This window comes from Pecten maximus, chromosome 2 (genome assembly GCF_902652985.1).
Source record: "Pecten maximus chromosome 2, xPecMax1.1, whole genome shotgun sequence".
In the NCBI taxonomy this organism is placed as follows: domain Eukaryota; kingdom Metazoa; phylum Mollusca; class Bivalvia; order Pectinida; family Pectinidae; genus Pecten; species Pecten maximus.
Genome location: NC_047016.1, coordinates 32892635 through 32917239, shown reverse-complemented (window position 1 = coordinate 32917239; position 24605 = coordinate 32892635). Strand labels below are relative to the sequence as shown.

The 24605-nt window shown below is 38.7% G+C and overlaps 2 protein-coding genes and 1 long non-coding RNA gene across 14 annotated transcripts in view; 2 read left to right on the top strand and 1 right to left on the bottom strand.

Annotated features, from left to right (window-relative positions):
* Positions 1-2129, top strand: part of LOC117321836 (synaptotagmin-B-like) — a 116589-nt gene extending 114460 nt beyond the window's left edge. Inside the window, exon 5 of the mRNA XM_033876427.1 lies at positions 1154-2129. Within this exon, the coding sequence (XP_033732318.1) occupies positions 1154-1458 (305 nt within the window). The 3' untranslated portion in view covers positions 1459-2129. The remainder of the gene's footprint in view (positions 1-1153) is intronic.
* A 3808-nt stretch (positions 2130-5937) lies between these two features.
* Positions 5938-9722, top strand: LOC117321835. 12 transcript variants are annotated; one of them, XR_004531421.1, is made up of 5 exons: positions 5938-6072; positions 6598-6749; positions 6842-7161; positions 8547-8866; positions 9297-9722. It is a non-coding gene; the product is annotated as an uncharacterized LOC117321835 (long non-coding RNA). The 12 variants fall into 12 exon arrangements; XR_004531423.1 differs by lacking the exon at positions 5938-6072 and having other exon boundaries at positions 6497-6749; positions 8547-8738; XR_004531424.1 differs by lacking the exon at positions 5938-6072 and having other exon boundaries at positions 6498-6749; positions 6842-7033.
* A 3902-nt stretch (positions 9723-13624) lies between these two features.
* On the bottom strand, positions 13625-22084 carry LOC117321834 (E3 ubiquitin-protein ligase Praja-1-like). Its single transcript, XM_033876425.1, is given in 9 exon segments — positions 13625-16656; positions 16903-16929; positions 16931-17062; positions 17064-17144; positions 17522-17608; positions 18223-18344; positions 19471-19921; positions 20202-20537; positions 22025-22084. Coding segments are annotated over 8 exon segments (1233 nt in total). The 5' UTR covers positions 20490-20537; positions 22025-22084; the 3' UTR covers positions 13625-16611.
* Between the last annotated feature and the right edge of the window lie 2521 nt (positions 22085-24605).

The following is a 24605-nucleotide window of genomic DNA, read 5'->3' as shown; positions in this document are numbered from 1 at the left end:
ATTTCATAATGTCAAGGCCATAGTAAAGGTGAGTATGTCATAATGTCAAGGCCATTGGAAAGGTGAATATGTCATAATGTCAAGGCCTTTGGAAAGGTGAATATATCATAATGTCAAGGCCATTGGAAAGGTGAATATGTCATAATGTCAAGGCCATTTGAAAGGTAAATATGTCATAATGTCAAGGCCATTGGAAAGGTGAATATGTCATAATGTCAAGGCCATTGGAAAGGTGACTATGTCATAATGTCAAGGCCATTGGAAAGGTGAATATGTCATAATGTCAAGGCCATTGGAAAGGTGAATATGTCATAATGTCAAGGCCATTGGAAAGGTGACTATTTCATGATGTCAAGGCCATGGTAAAGGTGAATATGTCATAATGTCAAGGCCATTGGAAAGGTGACTATTTCATAATGTCAAGGCCATTGGAAAGGTGAATATGTCATAATGTCAAGGCCATTGGGAAAGTGACTATTTCATAATGTCAAGGCCATTGGAACGGTGAATATGTCATAATGTCAAGACCATGGTCAAGGTGACTATTTCATAATGTCAAGGCCATGGTCAAGGTGAATATGTCATAATGTCAAGGCCATTGGAAAGGCGACTATTTGACAATGTCAAGACCATGGTAAAGGCGAGTATTTCATAATGTCAAGGCCATGGGAACGGTGCTTATTTCATAATGTCAAGGCCATCGGAAAGATGAGTATTTCATATTGTCAAGACTATTGGAAAAGTGAATATGTCATAATGTCAAGGCCATGGGAAGGGTGAATTTGTCGTAATGTCAAGGTCATTGGAAGTGAATATGTCATAATGTCAAGGCCATGGGAAGGATGAGTATGTCTCATAGGAAAGGTAAGGGCTATTGTTTCACAGTTTGTCATGCTCTGATGATAAGGACATTAACAAAGTGTCAGATTTTTAAAAAGCAATCCTTTATTCAGGCGTGATTCTGAATGGTAGAAGTTGTTAACATATTTAAAAGTATCAAGGAATCTTATATTGAAAAATGAACAAAAATTCAGAGGAATATTATAATGAAATATAAAAAAAAACTCAGAGGAATTTGCAATTGGAAGAGAATTTGTTTGACACTTCCATATTGATTCTGTAGGGTTTTGATTGGATGCTTTATATTTTACAGATGCTTATGTGAAGGTGTCCATACTCCACAAGGGTAAACGTGTGAAAAAGAAGAAGACCTCGGTTATTCACCAGTCACAGAACCCCACATGGAATGAGGCTCTGGTGTTTAGTGTGAGTCGTGAAACACTGCGCCACCTCTCCATGGAGATGATCGTGTGCCATGAAAACAAGCTCGGAAATGACAATCTTATCGGGCGAATTAGGATTGGGAACGATTCAGAGGGTGATGAGCGAGTCCACTGGAATGATTTGATATCGTGTAAGAGTGCGACCGCGCGCTGGCACCCATTAGCTCCTCTCTGACGTTAGGCATACATATAGTGACCATCTGACACCTCATCCTATTAAACACACCACTTTGTTAGGGCCATGACACCTGCTCAAGGTCAAGGTGTGATTATTGATCTACAAAGGTCATGATCAATAGACAGCTATGTCCCTTAGTCTGAGAATATAGCCATGATTAGAGGTGATATTGACTTTCCAGACATGAACATGTTTCGAGGGTAAATTAACAGAGATCAACAGAAATGGACAAAAAGATAGGCTGATATGGCGGGAATACCGTACCGTACCTATATCTGATATTAAAGTCGAGGATAAGATACACAGAAGGTACTCTACTATTCAGCTGCTCTAACATATCCAGACAGACCGCAAACTTGTATATTAAAGTCAGTAAAACTGAAAGATATCTGTAGATTGAAATTCTGTTAATTAAAACAACATTACATGATTATAACAAAAACAGGTACTTCAGGTGACTGCCTATCAATGTATTGTTTCTTTCCTTTGGGGAATTTTTCACTGAATATGAAATTGAATTTATCTCTACCATTCAAATTATAATACAAGACGTGTTTGAATGATAGCAAATCGGATCCAATTTGTATTTCATACATGGGAAAAAATACATTGTTTATTCAAGAATTTTTTTCTCATATTAATAATTTAAATATACAAAAAAAAAATCATTTTTGAGCTGATGCAGTAATTTTAATTTGTTTTAATTTTCAACTTTTCAATATTTTTGTTCCATGTCATTTCATTTTTGTTACAGCATGACTATGATAATATATACATATTAGTTTATAGTATACATGCAATTAGTTTTAGAACATACCCAGCCTGAAATGTCAGTTGATAAGTATCTATCAGCTTTCTGTTCACTCAAAAGTGATGTAAACACTATTTTTCATTTGTGTCTTCAGATCAAACAACATATCCAAACACAAAAATATCAAACTGAATTTACAAAAAATACCATCCAGCTATCAATGTATAGTAGTATAGGATGCAGTTAATTACAAAAGTAATTTATGTGCAATCAGGCAGTAAATCAGTTTTAAAAAACTTTGTTTCTGACAAAGATCAGAGAAAATTGTAGTTGACCGATACAGGTCTCATTGGCTTTGTAATATTTCTGTATGATATTAATTTTCATGTAAACTTATGGTACCTGGTCCATGGGATTGATGAGCTTATGCTGTGACATGTTGTCTGCTTGTCAATGCTTTCCTCTAAAACGTCACTGCAATCCGTAAGTGGATTCTGTCCAAACTTCATGTGAACGATTGTTGGATGAATGAAAAGGCAAGGTCTCCCCGAGGACACATGCCCCAACAAGGGGATTTAGATAAGGAGATTTAACCAAATTTGACCTGGTTCATCCATGGGTGAAGGAGAATTGTATAAACAGGCAATGCTGCCCTCTGAAGATGTTGGTGTGGGGTCTAATAAGAGATGTAAGCCTGTGAAATGCATCTCCTTCCATACTGATGAAGAAGTAACTTAACCATATTTTTCTTGAGCATGATTTTGTATAACCACTGAGTACACTCAGTCAAACTACACCATTGAAAATGTCCCTGCATGATGATACATTTTGCATTACATTAATATAAATACAAAAAAATAATATTGATGGATATGCCTCAAGGTTTGGCCAAGTCGCTAGGGAATTTGATCTCTGGGCCTTAACAAAGAAATTGACGTAGCCCTCTCTCTTCTCACAACTGTTAATAACTAATATTCATTAGGCATACAGAGGACATCTTTAAATCTTGCTGTTGAAATTAGCCTTAGTACCCAAGGTAATGCTTAAGACCTGTTAAGAAAAACCTACCAACCTATGACAATATGAATACATTCATGCTACTTACTATGGTCAAGATTGACTCAGTTGCTGGCAACTACTGATACATTATGTAGTACTCGACTCATTACATGGAAATATTTGATATACCACCATCTTTCAAGAATATTAACAATTGCTAGCCATGAACTGACAAACACACTCATGCTTTCATGATTAACCTAGTCCTGTCACCATACACTTATAAAATATGAATGCAAAACAAAGACATAAAATAGGTTTGACTGGATTTATTAGTCACAACTTTACTAGAATTGGCAGTCGTCCCAGCATGGGTATAAATGATATGCCACAAATCAATACAAACAATGATAATTAACGGTTCCTGGGTAACAGCTCCCCGTTAATTATAAAGCAAATTCAATGAAAATTCAATGACAAATTAATTAATCAAATCAATCAACGGTTCATGGGTGACAACTCCCCGTTAATCAATAGTTTACAAATCATCAATATTTAACAGATTCTGGGTGCCAGCTCCCTGTTAATAAAGATGCCAAATCATTGAAATCAATATTCAACAAATCAATATGCAGCTGCAACTGCATTCAATATAAATATATCAGCAGAACAATGTTCACAATGAATAAAATGTCCAAAATATTGTAAATTAGACACATCAGTTAATAAACTGGAGCCAGCAGCTCTCCAAAGATTTATAGCGAAAGTTCAATAAAAAAAAAATTAAGTCCCATCATAATACACAGCGAATACGTGAAGTCCTTAAGGCCAGCATCATCTTGTTCCACACATCATGTTACAACAGGAAAGTGCCAAAGGATCACAGCCAGTTAATGTTGGAAACAGGTGCTCATGGCAAGGCATCAACATTGTGCAATAATTATTGTCTGCAATACAGAATAGGAAAAAAGACAGCAGCAAAGTACCAAACAATGGGTGGGATATGGGTGGGTTTTCAAATCTTATTTTCTGCTAACAAACAGTTTTTGATACTTAATTGGGCGAATTTGCTCCACTGCAGATTGATTTCTCCTGTTGTTGAAACCGGAAAGGGCTTAGTCAAGGGAGGTCCTCCAAACATGTACATACCATATTTCTTATCTAAACAGAAACCAGCTGTATCTGCATCCAATTTTATAACGTGAATTGCGGGTTATTCCACAATACGTAATATATTGGTCAAAACGAAATTTGCTTTCTAAGCATATTTTTTGTCATTTTATAATGCCCAAAAAAACTTTAAAGCCTTCTCCTCTTGACCAGTTAGGTGTAATTCAGTCAACCAAGCTATCTATCAAGCATTCTTAGAACCAGAAAATTGAAAACTAAGGTATTATGTAGAGGAAGGGTGTGTCCCATTTGGTTTTTAAAGTCAAAATGAAGAAATTTTTGTAATATTACTACTTGCAGAATATCTCTTGTCATTACTTTTTAAGACATCAAGATGAGCAAAACATGCTCTCCGGAGTGTTTTACGGTTGATGTTAATGATAATATTGCTGCAGATGCTGAACAGATGAAGAAAACACATTGTACTTATTCTGTGTGTGAAGGTGATTACTGTTTCTACCAGGTAATATGATTATTTAATATATACACCAATCACAAACACTGTTTCCACTAGTATAGAGGTGGTCAAACCTTACTGTTTAAAACAGATGTATATGTAGTATTTGAAACACAAAGTGTCAGTGTATCAGGATGTAGTTAGAGTTATGTTAGATATACCACATTTATCCTCAAATAAGTCTTCTTTTCTATTGTAAAGGTAAGGTAATACAGTTTGAGAAGAGCTTATTAATGAACCTCTTTTAGCTTACTGTTTTGAAATGGATGATTAAGCAAAAATGAAATTATTTCTGGGCAGGGGCTTATTTGTGGATAAGTAGAGTACACATCTCTGACTGTTCAAAGTTAGACATGTATGGAGAAATTCTCAACTGATCTTTATATGATACTCATGTTCATACTTATATTCTCATTATTTGAGTGTTTTACTTTTTTGTGTGTTGGAGAGATTGTCTCAAATATATGGATATTATAACACAGGCTAGTGAAGGTAGGCAGGCAGTACTGTCACTACTGTGTGGTACCCAGGTGTTGTGGTCCCTATAGGTATAGGTGGGGACATCTTATACAAAGGTAGCTGTGTGGTACCCAGGTGTTGTGGTCCCTATAGGTATAGGTGGGGACATCTTATACAAAGGTAGCTGTGTGGTACCCAGGTGTTGTGGTCCCTATAGGTAAAGGTGGGGACATCTTATACAAAGGTAGCTGTGTGGTACCCAGGTGTTGTGGTCCCTGTAGGTAAAGGTGGGGACATATTATACAAAGGTAGCTGTGTGGTACCCAGGTGTTGTGGTCCCTATAGGTATAGGTGGGGACATCTTATACAAAGGTAGCTGTGTGGTACCCAGGTGTGGTGGTCCATGTAGGTAAAGGTGGGGACATATTATACAAAGGTAGCTGTGTGGTACCCAGGTGTTGTGGTCCCTATAGGTAAAGGTGGGGACATATTATACAAAGGTAGCTGTGTGGTACCCAGGTGTTGTGGTCCCTGTAGGTAAAGGTGGGGACATCTCATACAAAGGTAGCTTTGTGGTACCCAGGTGTGGTGATACCTGTAGGTAAAGGTGGGGACATCTTACACAAAGGTAGCTGTGTGGTACCCAGGTGTTGTGGTCCCTGTAGGTAAAGGTGGGGACATCTCATACAAAGGTAGCGGTGTGGTACCCAGGTGTGGTGATACCTGTAGGTAAAGGTGGGGACATCTTATACAAAGGTAGCTGTGTGGTACCCAGGTGTGGTACCCAGGTGTGGTGGTCCCTATAGGTAAAGGTGGGGACATCTTATACAAAGGTAGCGGTGTGGTACCCAGGTGTTGTGGTCCCTGTAGGTAAAGGTGGGGACATCTTATACAAAGGTAGCTGTGTGGTACCCAGGTGTTGTGGTCCCCGTAGGTATAGGTGGGGACATCTTATACAAAGGTAGCTGTGTGGTACCCAAATGTGGTGATCCCTATAGGTAAAGGTGGGGACATCTTATACAAAGGTAGCGGTGTGGTACCCAGGTGTTGTGGTCCCTGTAGGTAAAGGTGGGGACATCTTATACAAAGGTAGCTGTGTGGTACCCAGGTGTTGTGGTCCCCGTAGGTAAAGGTGGGGACATCTTATACAAAGGTAGCTGTGTGGTACCCAGGTGTTGTGGTCCCCGTAGGTAAAGGTGGGGACATCTTATACAAAGGAAGCTGTGTGGTACCCAGATGTGGTGGTCCCTGTAGGTAAAGGTGGGGACATCTTATACAAAGGTAGCTGTGTGGTACCCAGGTGTGGTGGTCCCTGTAGGTAAAGGTGGGGACATCTTATACAAAGGTAGCTGTGTGGTACCCAGGTGTGGTGATACCTGTAGGTAAAGGTGGGGACATCTTATACAAAGGTAGCTGTGTGGTACCCAGGTGTTGTGGTCCCTGTAGGTAAAGGTGGGGACATCTTATACAAAGGTAGTGGTGTGGTACCCAGGTGAAGGTGGGGACATCTTATACAAAGGTAGCTGTGTGGTACGCAGGTGAAGGTGGGGACATCTTATACAAAGGTAGCTGTGTGGTACCCAGGTGTGGTGGTCCCTGTAGGTAAAGGTGGGGACATCTTATACAAAGGTAGCTGTGTGGTACCCAGGTGTTGTGGTCCCTGTAGGTAAAGGTGGGGACATCTTATACAAAGGTAGCTGTGTGGTACCCAGGTGTGGTGGTCCATGTAGGTAAAGGTGGGGACATCTTATACAAAGGTAGCTGTGTGGTACCCAGGTGTGGTGATCCCTATAGGTAAAGGTGGGGACATCTTATACAAAGGTAGCTGTGTGGTACCCAGGTGTGGTGGTTCATGTAGGTAAAGGTGGGGACATCTTATACAAAGGAAGCTGTGTGGTACCCAGGTGTGGTGGTTCATGTAGGTAAAGGTGGGGACATCTTATACAAAGGTAGCTGTGTGGTACCCAGGTGTGGTGGTCCCTATAGGTAAAGGTGGGGACATCTTACACAAAGGTAGCTGTGTGGTACCCAGGTGTTGTGGTCTCTGTAGGTAAAGGTGGGGACATCTTATACAAAGGTAGCGGTGTGGTACCCAGGTGTTGTGGTCCCTGTAGGTAAAGGTGGGGACATATTATACAAAGGTAGCTGTGTGGTACCCAGGTGTTGTGGTCCCTATAGGTAAAGGTGGGGACATATTATACAAAGGTAGCTGTGTGGTACCCAGGTGTTGTGGTCCCTGTAGGTAAAGGTGGGGACATCTCATACAAAGGTAGCTTTGTGGTACCCAGGTGTGGTGATACCTGTAGGTAAAGGTGGGGACATCTTACACAAAGGTAGCTGTGTGGTACCCAGGTGTTGTGGTCCCTGTAGGTAAAGGTGGGGACATCTTATACAAAGGTAGCTGTGTGGTACCCAGGTGTGGTGATACCTGTAGGTAAAGGTGGGGACATCTTATACAAAGGTAGCTGTGTGGTACCCAGGTGTGGTACCCAGGTGTGGTGGTCCCTATAGGTAAAGGTGGGGACATCTTATACAAAGGTAGCGGTGTGGTACCCAGGTGTTGTGGTCCCTGTAGGTAAAGGTGGGGACATCTTATACAAAGGTAGCTGTGTGGTACCCAGGTGTTGTGGTCCCTGTAGGTAAAGGTGGGGACATCTTATACAAAGGTAGCTGTGTGGTACCCAGGTGTGGTGATCCCTATAGGTAAAGGTGGGGACATCTTATACAAAGGTAGCGGTGTGGTACCCAGGTGTTGTGGTCCCTGTAGGTAAAGGTGGGGACATCTTATACAAAGGTAGCTGTGTGGTACCCAGGTGTTGTGGTCCCTGTAGGTAAAGGTGGGGACATCTTATACAAAGGTAGCTGTGTGGTACCCAGGTGTTGTGGTCCCTGTAGGTAAAGGTGGGGACATCTTATACAAAGGAAGCTGTGTGGTACCCAGGTGTGGTGGTCCCTGTAGGTAAAGGTGGGGACATCTTATACAAAGGTAGCTGTGTGGTACCCAGGTGTGGTGGTCCCTGTAGGTAAAGGTGGGGACATCTTATACAAAGGTAGCTGTGTGGTACCCAGGTGTGGTGATACCTGTAGGTAAAGGTGGGGACATCTTATACAAAGGTAGCTGTGTGGTACCCAGGTGTTGTGGTCCCTATAGGTAAAGGTGGGGACATCTTATACAAAGGTAGTGGTGTGGTACCCAGGTGAAGGTGGGGACATCTTATACAAAGGTAGCTGTGTGGTACCCAGGTGAAGGTGGGGACATCTTATACAAAGGTAGCTGTGTGGTACCCAGGTGTGGTGGTCCCTGTAGGTAAAGGTGGGGACATCTTATACAAAGGTAGCTGTGTGGTACCCAGGTGTTGTGGTCCCTGTAGGTAAAGGTGGGGACATCTTATACAAAGGTAGCTGTGTGGTACCCAGGTGTGGTGGTCCATGTAGGTAAAGGTGGGGACATCTTATACAAAGGTAGCTGTGTGGTACCCAGGTGTGGTGATCCCTATAGGTAAAGGTGGGGACATCTTATACAAAGGTAGCTGTGTGGTACCCAGGTGTGGTGGTTCATGTAGGTAAAGGTGGGGACATCTTATACAAAGGAAGCTGTGTGGTACCCAGGTGTGGTGGTTCATGTAGGTAAAGGTGGGGACATCTTATACAAAGGTAGCTGTGTGGTACCCAGGTGTGGTGGTCCCTGTAGGTAAAGGTGGGGACATCTTACACAAAGGTAGCTGTGTGGTACCCAGGTGTTGTGGTCTCTGTAGGTAAAGGTGGGGACATCTTATACAAAGGTAGCGGTGTGGTACCCAGGTGTTGTGGTCCCTGTAGGTAAAGGTGGGGACATCTTATACAAAGGTAGCCGTGTGGTACCCAGGTGTGGTGGTCCCTTTAGGTAAAGGTGGGGACATCTTATATAAAGGTAGCTGTGTGGTACCCAGGTGTTGTGATCCCTATAGGTATAGGTGGGGACATCTTATACAAAGGTAGTGGTGTGGTACCCAGGTGAAGGTGGGGACATCTTATACAAAGGTAGCTGTGTGGTACCCAGGTGTTGTGGTCCCTGTAGGTAAAGGTGGGGACATCTTATACAAAGGTAGCTGTGTGGTACCCAGGTGTGGTGGTCCCTATAGGTAAAGGTGGGGACATCTTATACAAAGGTAGCTGTGTGGTACCCAGGTGTTGTGGTCCATGTAGGTAAAGGTGGGGACATCTTATACAAAGGTAGCTGTGTGGTACCCAGGTGTGGTGATCCCTGTAGGTAAAGGTGGGGACATCTTATACAAAGGTAGCTGTGTGGTACCCAGGTGTTGTGGTCCCTATAGGTAAAGGTGGGGACATCTTATACAAAGGTAGCTGTGTGGTACCCAGGTGTGGTGGTCCCTATAGGTAAAGGTGGGGACATCTTATACAAATGTAGCTGTGTGGTACCCAGGTGTGGTGATCCCTGATAGGTAAAGGTGGGGACATCTATACAAAGGTAGCTGTGTGGTACCCAGGTGTGGTGGTCCATGTAGGTAAGGTGGGGACATCTTATACAAAGGTAGCTGTGTGGTACCCAGGTGTGGTGGTCCCTGTAGGTAAAGGTGGGGACATCTTATACAAAGGTAGCTGTGTGGTACCCAGGTGTGGTGATCCCTATAGGTATAGGTGGGGACATCTTATACAAAGGTAGCTGTGTGGTACCCAGGTGTGATGATCCCTGTAGGTAAAGGTGGGGACATCTTATACAAAGGTAGCTGTGTGGTACCCAGGTGTGGTGATCCCTATAGGTATAGGTGGGGACATCTTATACAAAGGTAGCTGTGTGGTACCCAGGTGTGGTGGTCCATGTAGGTAAAGGTGGGGACATCTTATACAAAGGTAGCTGTGTGGTACCCAGGTGTGGTGATCCCTATAGGTATAGGTGGGGACATCTTATACAAAGGTAGCTGTGTGGTACCCAGGTGTGGTGATCCCTGTAGGTAAAGGTGGGGACATCTCATACAAAGGTAGCTGTGTGGTATCCCAAGTGTGGTGGTCCATGTAGGTAAAGGTGGGGACATCTTATACAAAGGTAGCTGTGTGGTACCCAGGTGTGGTGGTCCATGTAGGTAAAGGTGGGGACATCTTATACAAAAGTAGCTGTGTGGTACCCAGATGAAGGTGGGGACATCTTATACAAAGGTAGCTGTGTGATACCCAGGTGTGGTGATCCCTGTAGGTAAAGGTGATGACATCTTATACAAAGGTAGCTGTGTGGTACCCAGGTGTGGTGATCCCTGTAGGTAAAGGTGGGGACATCTTATACAAAGGTAGTGGTGTGGTACCCAGGTGAAGGTGGGGACATCTTATACAAAGGTAGCTGTGTGGTACCCAGATGTGGTGATCCCTGTAGGTAAAGGTGGGGACATCTAATACAAAGGTAGCTGTGTGGTATCCAGGTGTGGTGGTCCATGTAGGTAAAGGTGGGGACATCTTATACAAAGGTAGCTGTGTGGTACCCAGGTGTGGTGGTCCATGTAGGTAAAGGTGGGGACATCTTATACAAAGGTAGCTGTGTGGTACCCAGGTGTTGTGGTCCCTGTAGGTAAAGGTGGGGACATCTTATACAAAGGTAGCTGTGTGGTACCCAGGTGTGGTGATCCCTATAGGTATAGGTGGGGACATCTTATACAAAGGTAGCTGTGTGGTACCCAGGTGTGGTGGTCCATGTAGGTAAAGGTGGGGACATCTTATACAAAGGTAGCTGTGTGGTACCCAGGTGTGGTGGTCCATGTAGGTAAAGGTGGGGACATCTTATACAAAAGTAGCTGTGTGGTACCCAGATGAAGGTGGGGACATCTTATACAAAGGTAGCTGTGTGATACCCAGGTGTGGTGGTCCCTGTAGGTAATGGTGGGGACATAGGTAATGGTGGGGACATCTTATACAAAGGTAGTTGTGTGGTTTTAAGATGTTGTGATTACCCAAGTTAAAGAAAGGTTTTGTTTGTATACATGGAACGGAAACTGTACAGACAAATTTTGTGATGCCTGCTGGTACATTGGAATTTCCTAACTTTTTTGTGAGCCTTCGAAAGTAAAGAAAATGTCATAAGTAGTACTGGTATATTGAAGAAAGTGCAGTCTCCTTAGGTAGACTGCTGTATATGTTTAATCCATGTTTGTCAGGTATCTCCAAACTGAAACTGACAGCCCTTTCACCTTTTCCCCTTCACAAGTAAATGGGAAGGAGATGTATTTAAGATTGCATGTTCTGGTGATAGAAGATGTCCGCATATTTCAGAGAAAGGCTTTTACACCCTTCATGAGAGGATGACCCTCTACTTGTTTTTCAATCAAGGGTTAAAGGTCAACATTTATGATAAACAAAAAGAAATCCAATGTCAAATGTCATGAAATAACATCATTTTTATCTTACTCTTCACTTTGAGTGTTGTTGGGAGATTTGGTTTGGTTTGTTTTTGTTTAACGTCCTATTAACAGCCAGGGTCATTTAAGGACGTGCCAGGTTTTGGAGGTGGAGGAAAGCCGGAGTACCCAGAGAAAAACCACCGGCCTACGGTCAGTACCTGGCAACTGCCCCACGTGGGTTTCGAACTCGCAACCCAGTGGTGGAGGGCTAGTGATAAAGTGTCGGTACACCTTAACCACTCGGCCACCGCGGCCCCTCGTTGTTGAGAGAACATATATTATTAAGTTGTGATTTGAACATATATATATCTATATAGAAACTAAATGAATCCCAAACTATTTGATGATTAAATTTGACAATACAGCAAGATTATTATCGACTTGGTGCACATTGATATCACATTGAATGGTAAAACAAAATGGTTACGATACAAGTAACAAAAGAAGAGAGATAACTCTTACACGTTTGATCATAGTATGGATTATCTGCTTGTGTGTTCAATGTGTGAGGCGGTGATTCTCTAAGTAACAAAAGAAGAGAGATAACTCTTACAAGTTTGATCATAGTATGGATTATCTGCTTGTGTGTTCAATGTGTGAGGCGGTGATTCTCTAGTGTGCCAGAAGGTCGCTCTCTTCAGCTTATCTGTTGTAAACTCATTAAGTCCACAAATACCATTATATCATCATTGTAATGTTCAAAACTTGTACATGTACATGTATTTATGTGACATTTTTCTACACTACTGTTGTGTGTCAATATGAATGAGTGTAAAAAGCTGAAAAAGACCGTTACAATGTTCCTTAACCCCAGCCACTACGTTTCCATTCCATGGGTTTCCCATTACTATTTTGTACAAACATTCCTACGATTCATCATTAACCATGTCTGACAAGTAATGTCCACTAGGTGCGATAGCTTAGCTTTCTTTGTGTTCATTTGAATGTTATGTAGGCTTGTTTTATACCATGTATAACAGGAATTTGTACTATATTGTGTAGAGTTGATCTCGATTTGTACTATGTGTGGTCCTTCATTGTAGACTTCATGTCATTCCTGGGACCAGATTTAAATAAATTATTTGTCAATAAAAGTTTTAACACTTATATATTTTGCTGGCTATTTATCGTTGTCTTTATTAATTAGCATGTTCAAACATGAAATCTGCCCGCACTTAAAAGTCACCATATCTCATGAGGAACTCCGCTTTTTCCCTAAAAATATGGAGAAAATATATGTGATAAATGGATTTTGCATTTTTATGTGGAGAATGTATGGGGAAAACACAGAGAAAACACAGAGAAAATGCGTAAAAAATAACTGGCTTTCCCAAATGCCTTGTGGAGAAATTAGACTTAAGTCAAATTTACAAGAATCAAAATACAGGTAATTGTACTGAAGTCAAATTTACAAGAATCGAAATACAGGTAATTTTACATCATATAACAAGACACAAAGAAAATTTGCCCACTTATATATGCTGTATTTATCCTCAAATAAGTCCCTTCTCCTAGAGTACATGTTTAGTACCATATTTATCCTCAAATAAGTCCCTTCTCCTAGAGTACATGTTTAGTACCATATTTATCCTCAAATAAGTCCCTTCTCCTAGAGTACATGTTTAGTACCATATTAATCCTCAAATAAGTCCCTTCCCCTAGAGTACATGTTTAGTACCATATTTATCCTCAAATAAGTCCCTTCTCCTAGAGTACATGATTAGTACCATATTTATCCTCAAATAAGTCCCTTCTCCTAGAGTACATGATTAGAACCATATTTATCCTCAAATAAGTCCCTTCCCCTAGAGTTTAATATACATGGTACTATCAGGCCAAGGCATAACCAAATGAAGTACACCACAAAATGACAAGTGAACAATTTACTATACTTGTAGGTCTTATACTGAATGTGATGTCTGAACAAAAAACAACAAAAACTGATTTTTAACACAGCAACATAGGTTTATTTTTTAGGTAACAGCTCTATACACAAAGACCATTGTGCACAGCTATAAATATATCTATATATATATTATATAAATATAGGTACAATGTACATATAAAACCGTGTATTGTGTGAATAAAAAAACAACAAAAATCAATCACAGACATCAACTCATAAAGTAAACTTCACAAACAGCTGTAGAAAAAATATATAGAATATTTTGTTTTCCATTAACGACGATAATAAAAACAGAATTATAACATTGAAAAATTACAGTTGATCGTGGAACGCATAATAAATAGGAGCAATATGAATCATTAAAAAAAATCACATTAAAGAGATATAAAATAAATAAATATCCACAAACAATAAAATTGTCTAACTATTGTCTAACTTCAAATGTTAATGTCTTTATCCATAATCCGTCGGTATCAAATATGTTGACATTTCAAACACACGTGTTGACAACTGTCTTATCTGACACTTTGTTGGAAACCATTAAGAATATATATATAATGTCTTAATTACAAAGGTTTTGTGTTAGATGTTTTCATCACAAGTCTGTGGACCTAAAGTACATATAGTAAACACAAGATGAGTGAAATAAAGAAGGAATCAGATTAGAAGGGTGTCTGATTATACAGGTTTCACTTTATCAGTCAAATAGCAAACTAATATACCCCCCCCCCCAAAAAAAAAAAAAAAAAAACTAAATGTATTATCAAAGACCCATGTTTGTACTAGGCATGAATTATGGTCAACATGTTTTATTTATTGATGACAAATAGCTGAGAAATAAAATGTGCCTCAATATGATTCTACAGAATATCCACATGTATGACATGGTATATATTCATATTCTAGATAATCTTTTACATATCAATTCACCAAAGGCAAACACTTCTGGTATAAAGTACAGATTTTGGGGGCTTTCTTGATATCTTTATAATTGTTAATCAATTATCCAGTATAAATACTGTTGTTAGGTATACCATAATAAAATTCTCTTTTCATGCTCTTATGTCATTTGACCTTTACTGTTACGATCGAAGACCAAAGACCATCATGAGCCGTAATAAAATATACAACGGTTTATAAAGAGGAACGTCAATAACATATGTCTCCAACTTGCTGTAGTATTGAAATATGAAACTAAATCTACTATAAATCACAAACTTACAAAAAAAAGATAAAGAATGGAGACAGATCGAGGTAAGGACCTACTGTATATATTTAAAGATCCTATTTCGGTGTTGGATTACAGTAAGTTTATCAATATTGTTTCTGTAAACATACATATCATAGCCATGACTTTATTGATTGGATTTAATTTTGCACTGAAAGCATATTCTGCTAAATTATGACATTTTTATGACTGTTTTCATTTATTGTTCTAAATATTGGTCACCTAATCATCACCGCTTTATTTTGTTAATTTTTGTTATGCCTGAAAACTTGTGAGCACAAAAATATGTATGTTAACAGTACAATAATAGAACAGCTGCCCTTTAATTCTGACATTTTCTGTGATATCAGTCACGCATTAGTTGAGTGATTTTTTGTTGGCCTTTAATTATTCCTGTCTATAAAATCAAGAAAACTAAAATGCCATAATTCTACTACTATACAAAAGCATTGCAATTAGGAGAAAACTTGATGTATATGTGGTAATAAGCCTAACCATATCATCTTGCTATTTAGTAAAGTTAACCGGGCCCTGAGGAGACAGAGGTTATTTGGCCCCCTTGGGCTTAACATATAGGAAAGATCTGTTTGGGACTTGATGCTGCAATTGCTATCTGGAAAAAGGAGACTGTTGTTCATTATCTAGTTTTATTGGAAAATGAAAGGAGTACTAACAAGAACTTAGGAGGTAGAAAGTAATAAGGAAACATATTAACCTTTATGGCCTGCTCAAAATGCAGCTTTTTTACTATAATATCTATGGTATTCATCAAGAAAATTTTACTTGTACAATAATTCTGAGGTATTGAGAGAGTTTTATGTAAATAATTATAGACATGTACAAATCTATATGTTCGTGTATTAAGAGAGATTTTACATAGGTTATCAGACATGTACAAATCTATGTTCATCTCCTGTGGATATCACAAAGGAGAAAAACAATTCACCAAATACTCCAACATTTAAACAAGAATCTTTCATTATTTTCATGTAAAATATGTAGTATAGGTAACACATAGGTCATATATATATATATATACATAAATATGGACTCTATATATTATATATATGAACACAACAACATGTAATATTTTTTACATACTACATGTTTTAAAACATTAAACGGCTTATGAATACAGAGGCAAATGAAACACAAGTTTAAACTGTATGCAGTCTAAAACAAAGCAAAACAAATTCTTTACGTTGTTAACAATTACAAAGTGTTAGGTCAGTCAGTGAGTTTTAAAAAGCTATACCATATCTAATGATATAACTGTTTTTCATAAACAATACCATAAACAATTCTCTTCAGAATTAGAATGTAAATATGTTTTCTTGGATAGAAACAATATCATTGCTTATAGTACAACTGGTTTGTATCAAATACATGTATTGTATGACATATGCACAATCATAACACTTTAGTTATATATATATCACAAAAACTGACATACATATTTTCAATTGTGAAAAACATGCGGAGTTGAAATTTGCCTCCCTTAATAAATGCATATTAATTTGAGAAGCTGTTTAAGGATTGACAACAGAAAAATGGCAAACCACAGAGGGCAATTTAAGTTTGTGGAAATCTTCATCATCAGATTATGAACGAAAAACCATGTTTCATGTATTTGTATAAATTTACACCTTTTTCATTATATACAGTAGACAACTGGTTAAATTTCAACACTCACTCAAAAATTGTGTTTCTAAATTTTGGCAAACCTAGTAACAAAAAGTACTATCCTGTGTTGACTACAACAGTGATCCCCTCAACCCTGAAATCTTTATCTTGATGCTAACTCTTCAACTCAAATCGGCAGATAGGGCAGGAGGCATTCCGCTACAAGAACAAAAACATCATAAAATGTAACAAAATTGCTGACCCTGTAACAGAATATTAACCATTGAAGGAGATGAATTGATATCAAGCAAATTTTATTAATCTACATGCACAAGGTATTTCATATTTGTACTGTAAACTTTAATACAGGGGTATGTTGTATACATGCACTTTTCAAAATTTGATTTTAAACAGACATGACATAAAATCATATCAGAGACTGAACTTGTGCCAAATTCAACTCACCTTAAGCCATTCTTTGACACACTTTCTCATGAAACTCATGTTTGCCCTTACAGGGTAGTGTGCAGACACTTTCCCCGGCGGAGTAGCCATTGAGACAGACTCGACACTCTGCCTGGTTTTCCCCATCCCCAGAAACCTTTGTTCGTTTATTGTACAGCCTACAAGGGTAAGGATCCCAGCTCCTTGTTCCCTAGACCACGACTCTTCACCTCCCCAAGTTCCTCTGCCAGCTGCCACAGGGACTAATATACAAACGAGATCATTACACATGAGTCCATTAAGATAATACCAACTTTCTTCACATGCAATTTACTTTTACATTTGAAAAAAATTGCAAAACTTAATCCTAATGAAATAAAACAAATACTGAGTTGCATAATTACATTGTTTAACAATATAATTTCTTACTACACCTTATAATCTATACAGCTATGTTTCAATCCAATTTAATATGAACTACAAATTAGACACAACAAAATAAAACCATGCATCTCTCACGACCAAATCATAGGTCTAACAGAAAGCCAGTACTCTCTGTCTCACTATTTGTCAAAATGTAAGTTCTAAAGTTTTAAAAGTTCAAGGTGCAGTTAGTTATATAGACTAATTTCTAAATTACCTCATAATCACTGGCATCCACATCATCCGGCACCATCATTTGTGGTGCTCTGCCCATCAGGAACAATAACAGTAGCATAGGGTCTCGCTGTAACAAAAAACAAAGCTTTCACTTTCTTGAAAGATCGTTTTGTACGTTAATGAAGATATTCTGTTTATGTTTTCTCCACTATGGCTTTTGCTCTTGATGTGGAAATTTTCTTCAGAAAAGAAATAAATTCTTTTACAAAATCACAATCTGGAGATGCTTAATGATTTCTAAAAATAGTTGATGCGTGATTACGTATAACCATTGTGTTAACTTTATTAGAAACTAGAAAATGTCTGTAAGACATTAATGGCCCCTTTGCCACTTGACAGCCCGAAACACAGTTTTGGTGAGGATCGTATCAGCAGTTCCTGAAATTAGCTAGTTACATTGCATCAGAACGGAATGGGAGGGGACGCGACATGACAGGGTGTGAGATGATGGAACAGGGCAGAACGAACATGGGTAACGCTATATGCCCCCCCCCCCCCCCCCCCCCCCCCCTTCCACCCATTTCATGACGGGGGCATAACAATACCACCTATGTGATCTTTCTTCGACAATCAATATAGATAATGATAAACATGACAACATGAAGCTACATTTTGTACATGTCTTAACTTTTGATTCCTTGTAGCTGATATTCCTGTATACTGTTATATAGTAAGTCTTACCATTATGCGCACGTATCTGTTGTCTGGATCATCAGATTCACCCCTGTCCAGAAGAATTATTTCCGGCTCCATCTCTCCTTCTGGAAGCTCTGGCTGGTTTATGGCAAGTGACAATGGGGGAGCTAGATAAAAAAAACATACACCTTTTATGAACACGTAAGTATTTTGAATATATAAATTGAATATTACCAACATACAGGAGGTCTATCTTAATGTGCCAGTGAGGTCTATATTAAAGTACCAGTGAGGTCTATATTAAAGTTCCAGTGAGGTCTATCTTAAAGTGCCAGTGAGGTCTATCTTAAAGTGCCAGTGAGGTCTATATTAAAGTGCCAGTGAGGTCTGTCTTAAAGTGCCAGTGAGGTATATCTTATAATGCCAGTGAGGTCTATGTTAAAGTGACAGTGAGGTCTATCTTAAAATGGTAACTGATTTTGTGTTGTGTCATTCTTATTTGAGAAATGATGCCAATAACAAACTCATACAAAAAACACTAAAATTTGCATGTTTTATTAATGTAACATCCCTTTCATTCTCATATTCCCTACTCATTTCAGGCTCAATGACATTTATTTCAGACTCAATGTTATGCTTTTTTGACTCATTGACCTGTGTTATTCCTCATCAATGACTTGTGTGTTCCATCATTATTAACATGTGTTCCCTCATTAATGAACCCCGCCCCTTACACTTTGTGTTTCCCAATCGATGATCAGTTTGTTTATCTCGATTAATAATCTAAGTGTTCCCCTATCTGCGCACTGTGTGTTGCACAATCCCTCATCAAAAAATTTTGATCCCTCATCAACAATTAGTGTTATATAGTCCCTCATCAATGGCCTGTGTTCCCTCATCAATAACCAGTGTGTACAGTCCCCCATTAATGACCTGTGTTCCCTCATCAATAACCAGTGTGTACAGTCCCCCCATCAATGGCCTGTGTTCCCTCATCAATAACCAGTGTGTACAGTCCCCCATTAATGACCTGTGTTCCCTCATCAATAACCAGTGTGTACAGTCCCCCATTAATGACCTGTGTTCCCTCATCAATAACCAGTGTGTACAGTCCCCCCATCAATGGCCTGTGTTCCCTCATCAATAACCAGTGTGTACAGTCCCCCATTAATGACCTGTGTTCCCTCATCAATAACCAGTGTGTACAGTCCCCCCATCAATGGCCTGTGTTCCCTCATCAATAACCAGTGTGTACAGTCCCCCATCACTAACCTGTGTTCCCCACACACTGACCTGTAGGTTCCATGCTATTTGGTATAGACCTTCTATTTCCAGTGATTCTAGTTTCTGTTGATTCATTTTCTGTACTGGTCCCTTGGGTACTTCTACTACCTCTACTAGATGCTGTGGCCCCTCTACTTGTTGCTTGACCACGTCGACCCCTACTTGTCCCACGATTTGTTCCCCGTCCTCTTGATGATCCTGCAATTGGCCTCTCGGTAACTGCTGTCTCTGTTGGTCGCATTCCATGTAAGCCTCTTGTTGACCGAGTGGTACCTCGATTCCGTCCTCTGGCAGTGGCACCCGACCTCGGTGATGTGGCTGTATTTGATCCCCGGCGATCTGAACTTCTTGCCGTGGTCGCAGTGCTGTTGGTACTAGTGGTGGACGCTGTAGCACCAGATATGGTAGAATCAGAATCACTGTTGTCATTCTCCTCTGAATTGTTTTCGTTGTCACTGTCCTGATCAACAAAAAGTTTCATGACAGAGTTACTCTATTTATTCCATAATAAGCCCAGGGGTTCAACATCATATACTGAATAAACAAATAATGAAGAAAAAAGAGATTATGAAGTTGAGGCCTAGAGATGGCAATGGTCACTGCAAATGCATGTACCTAGGTTTATTCTTAAAATGTCTGAATAAATTGTTATGAGCTACTGGAATTTCAGGATGACCCTTCTAATATGATATCTCCAGAAACACAAACTGATTTTGTGCCTATGATTATGATGTGTTTACCTCATCCATGCCTGTGTTCCATCTAGTGCCGACAAGAGAGCTGAACAGCTGTGTTATTGGGGTCATTGCCCTCATCGCTGGTCGATTGGACACTGATTCGCGTAACTTTCTTCGCTCTTCCATGTTCAGCTCATCCTGGAGTTGCCTTGCAAAATCTTCATCTGATGTTATCGCTAATGAATCTTCTTCCCTTTGTAACATGCGTGCATATGCCTCATCCTTCGACACACTGTATGGTCGCCCATTCTGGCCAGTCTTAGGACGAACAACAGGGTCTTCACTATCCATCTTTATGAACCACAGTTTTTTTCTTATTTGTAAAGCATCCTGTGAAGTCTACAAGAACGAAATATATATTATGTGAATGAATCTCCTACTGCTGTCTCTATTTAATTTCAACATATATACAAATAAAATTTCAGACCTTTATAAGGCCTTTTTAAAGGCCCTAATTAATTTTTTAAAGCGCTGGCTTTTTATTTGTAATTTTTGTGCTAATTTGCCCATTTTTTTCCAGGTCTAAGACAGAAAATGTAATTCAAATTTTGAATTTACTTTTGAATTCCCAGACTATGCATTAATTGATAGCATTGTACTTTTGGCAGAAATCAAATATAATGTTTATCTAAAGAGACAATAAGAGGAACTGTACATGACTGCCATACATACAATTCTGTACATGACAGGGCATTTGATACATTGTATTTGGCTTGAAACACAGTAATACGTGTAAATATAGATATATATAGGTTCAATCCATCAGTAATGGGACATGGAGAGAGTCTGTATCTTCTTATGTTTACTCCCTTCCGTCAATAATGATGATTTCGTGGAGTTTGGTGCACAGGGGCGCTGATTAAAAAGACAAAGTTTTTTTTGTTTTTTTTTTTAATATGGTTAAAAGGATAAAAAAAAGAACTTGTTGACCAGGTAGAAAGATGGCGGAAAATATGATTGTCAGTACAGTTAGATAGATTTTTTTGTTACAATGGTTATTCAGAGAGATTTCGATTTTTAGACATAAATTTTGATAGCGAGTGGCTGAAATATTAGTGTTGTACTTACTTTGAACTTCAGTTGGAATAGGGAAAAGATATATTATGAAGAAAATCTGGGAGCTGTAAAGGAAGAGGTGTTAGTAGTCGAGCATGTGCATACCCATGAAGGAAGGATTTTGTGTTAGAATGATAAATAAAGGCACAATAGACATGGTTATATCCAAACTTTCCATTATCAAAAGTTCTGCCATGTTCCCACATAATAATTAGTTTTGGTTAGAACTTTAATTCCATTCTTCTAAAAAAAAAAAAAAAAAGGTTTTGATTCCTAATGCACAATAAAGATGCAGAGTAAATCTTGCTCCATGCAAGATGCTTATTTTTTAGATCTTGAATTATAGAGTACTCATGATCAGTCCTCCACTGTGGGTAGAGGTGGTTACATAAAGTTAAAAAAAATTGTCAAAATACTTCAGTGTTGTCTATTGTAAAATTTGATACAAGTATTTCGTCCAAATTATTCTTTTAAATCAACCAAAAGATGCATGATTAAAATGTTAATATCCTTATTTGGTTTATGTGATTAAAAGAATCGACATCGTTTATTATTTGAATATAGGAATCTCGTTAACACAATTTCGTGCCGAAATGTCAAACCTCAGTCAGCCAGTAGCGTCATTAGAAACGATTATTTTACGGTCCTTTTGATCTAATCAGTATAACGAGAGCAAGTTTCAAACTGCCAAAACAATAGAAAAAATACCGATAAAGCACCAAAAATAACCAATCATGAACTCAGCCATTACAAAACAAGAAAAAACTTACCACTATTTTCCAAGTTTTACCCTACAGGTTGACTTCCATGAGCAGCCATTTTGAATTAAGGGGAGGTTACTCTACTTATGGAAGGAAAAGGTCTATGAGACCCGTGCATTCCCAAACAAATTAACCCAGTAAGCATAAAACATAAATAAAAAGAAAATGCGAAACTTATCTATAGATAACATTATTGCATTAATTAACGTATATATATCATTTACTTCACATAATAGTATTGATTATTTTAAGAAAGGGATTTGAGCATAATAGAAATACATTGTACATAAGTATTTTCTTATAATTATATTTTTTCTTTCCTTGACGTTAAATTGCTGTACACGTGCATTTTGGAACACGGACACTATCAAGTATAAACTTCATTTCTGTATTAAACCAATAAATATTGTTGTTTCCACCATAATATGGTTCAGTAAAAGGGACGTATAAAATTAAAAAGAATATGTGTTGGTAATCATAATATAACTAAAGTAATGGCAGGCCTATACATGTACATGTATATATTTATTCGAATTTGTCTTGGAAACTGTGTCTTTCTACACAAGCACGTTCATTGGCCATTCGTATATTTATTTTATTGTCTTTTTTTTTTCAAATTGAATTTCAAATTGAATTTGTAAATGTAAAAACGTTTACGCTGACCGTATGCAGCAGAGAACAGTAAAATGACGTCACACTTACGACAGCACCACATGATCCAGTGGATCTACAGTGATTTGGCACGAATCCCCAACCCAAGTGTATGTAAATGAATTTATCCTGCAATTGCCACCGCATTGTCGGAATACACCCACCGTATATATTTTTGCTGTATACGGCAGTGACGGAAAACAGCTGTATTTTGGAATCTTTGCACGTGCGTCAGTTCGACTGACCTACTTCAAAGTGAAACTACGTTTAAAAGGCGAACATATTTCTATCATTTTTTACACCGTTTCACTTCAAAATGATTATTTTTATGAGTATTTTTATGACTGTTGCAGGATAAGTAGAATACATGGTCAGTGTCTTAAAATATCAGCTGTATTTTTGGCTCGGGACAGAAAGACAAAAGTGGCTCGCCAAGGCTCGCCACTTTTGTCTTTCTTTACCCTCGCCAAAATACAGCTTATATTTTAAGACACTGACCATGTATTCTCTATGTATTGTACATATAATGCATGTGTGAACGGTGGATTGGAAATTCCCGCCAAGTCCCTTTAGTTCATAAGTATAGACGTACATGTTCACATACAAATATATACTTACCTGGCGTATGTTTTATAATACATTCGCAACGTGAATTCAGTTTAGAGAATGATAACTATACAAAGACATGGCTTCAAGGCGTTATACAAGTATCAGATAAAATCTGTAAGCATAATACACCATGTACGTACATGCAGGTAAAATGTAAGTTTCGTTGTCATCACCGCGGTTCTAATTCTGAAAATGTGACTTAATACTGGACTTAATGCTGGAAAGAGAAAATAAAACCGTCAAACACTATTGATGAGAATTGGAATCAATTCAAGAGGATCTTGAAGGAAATAGAAGAAAGATATGTCCCAAGGAAAATTATAAAAATTGGGAGAAACAATTCATAAGCACAGTTTTCCAGCGGACCAGGCAACACTAGATGCCATCAGAAAGAAGCACTCTTTGTCCAAAAAAGCTGTAATGAGTAAGAATCCAGATATACGCGTAGAATACAATAAAATGCGAAATAAAGTCAAGAAATTAACGCGTAAAGCAAGAAAATGTTACGAAAAGAACATCGCAAGTAAAGCAAAAACCGATCCTAAAGTAATTTGGAGCTACATTAAGTCAAAATCAACGACAAAATCTGACACTACAGACCTATATCTAGACCCAACAGACATTCAATATGTCAAAATAACAACAGATAAAGGAATAGACCTATACCGGAACTACAACAAATGCAGATAAAAGAAGAGATGCCCAACCTAACTGTGAAGGAGGAAGCAGTCTATACACTACTGAAGAACCTCAAACCGGACAAATCACCAGGATTAGACGATCTCCACCCCATGTATCTAAAAAACATTGTACCATCAATATCGGGACCACTTACAGATATCTTCAATCAAACGTTATCAACGGCTACACTGCCGGATGATTGGAAAAAGGCTCGGGTCAGCGCAATCTTTAAGAAAGGAGACAAATGCATGGCAGGAAATTATAGATCAGTCAGTCTAACATCTGTGCTATGTAAAGTTTTAGAAACACATGATAATAAGCGAACACATAACAAATTTTATGAGAACAAACAACTATTTTCCGCATAAACAATATGCCCTTTTATCGGGAAGATCGACCTGCCTCCAACTTCTAGAGGTTATGGACAAATGGACCGAAGCTCTAGACAATAATAAAATCATTGATTGTATTTACATGGATTACCAAAAAGCGTTCGACACTCTCGCACATAAAAGATTAGTTAACAAACTTAAGGCGTATAATTTCTCAGAACAAATCATCTCTTGGATATCAGGATTTCTAACAGACAGAAGTCAAAAAGTTACTGTGAATGGTGAAGATTCAGAATGGGGTAAAGTTACTTCAGGCA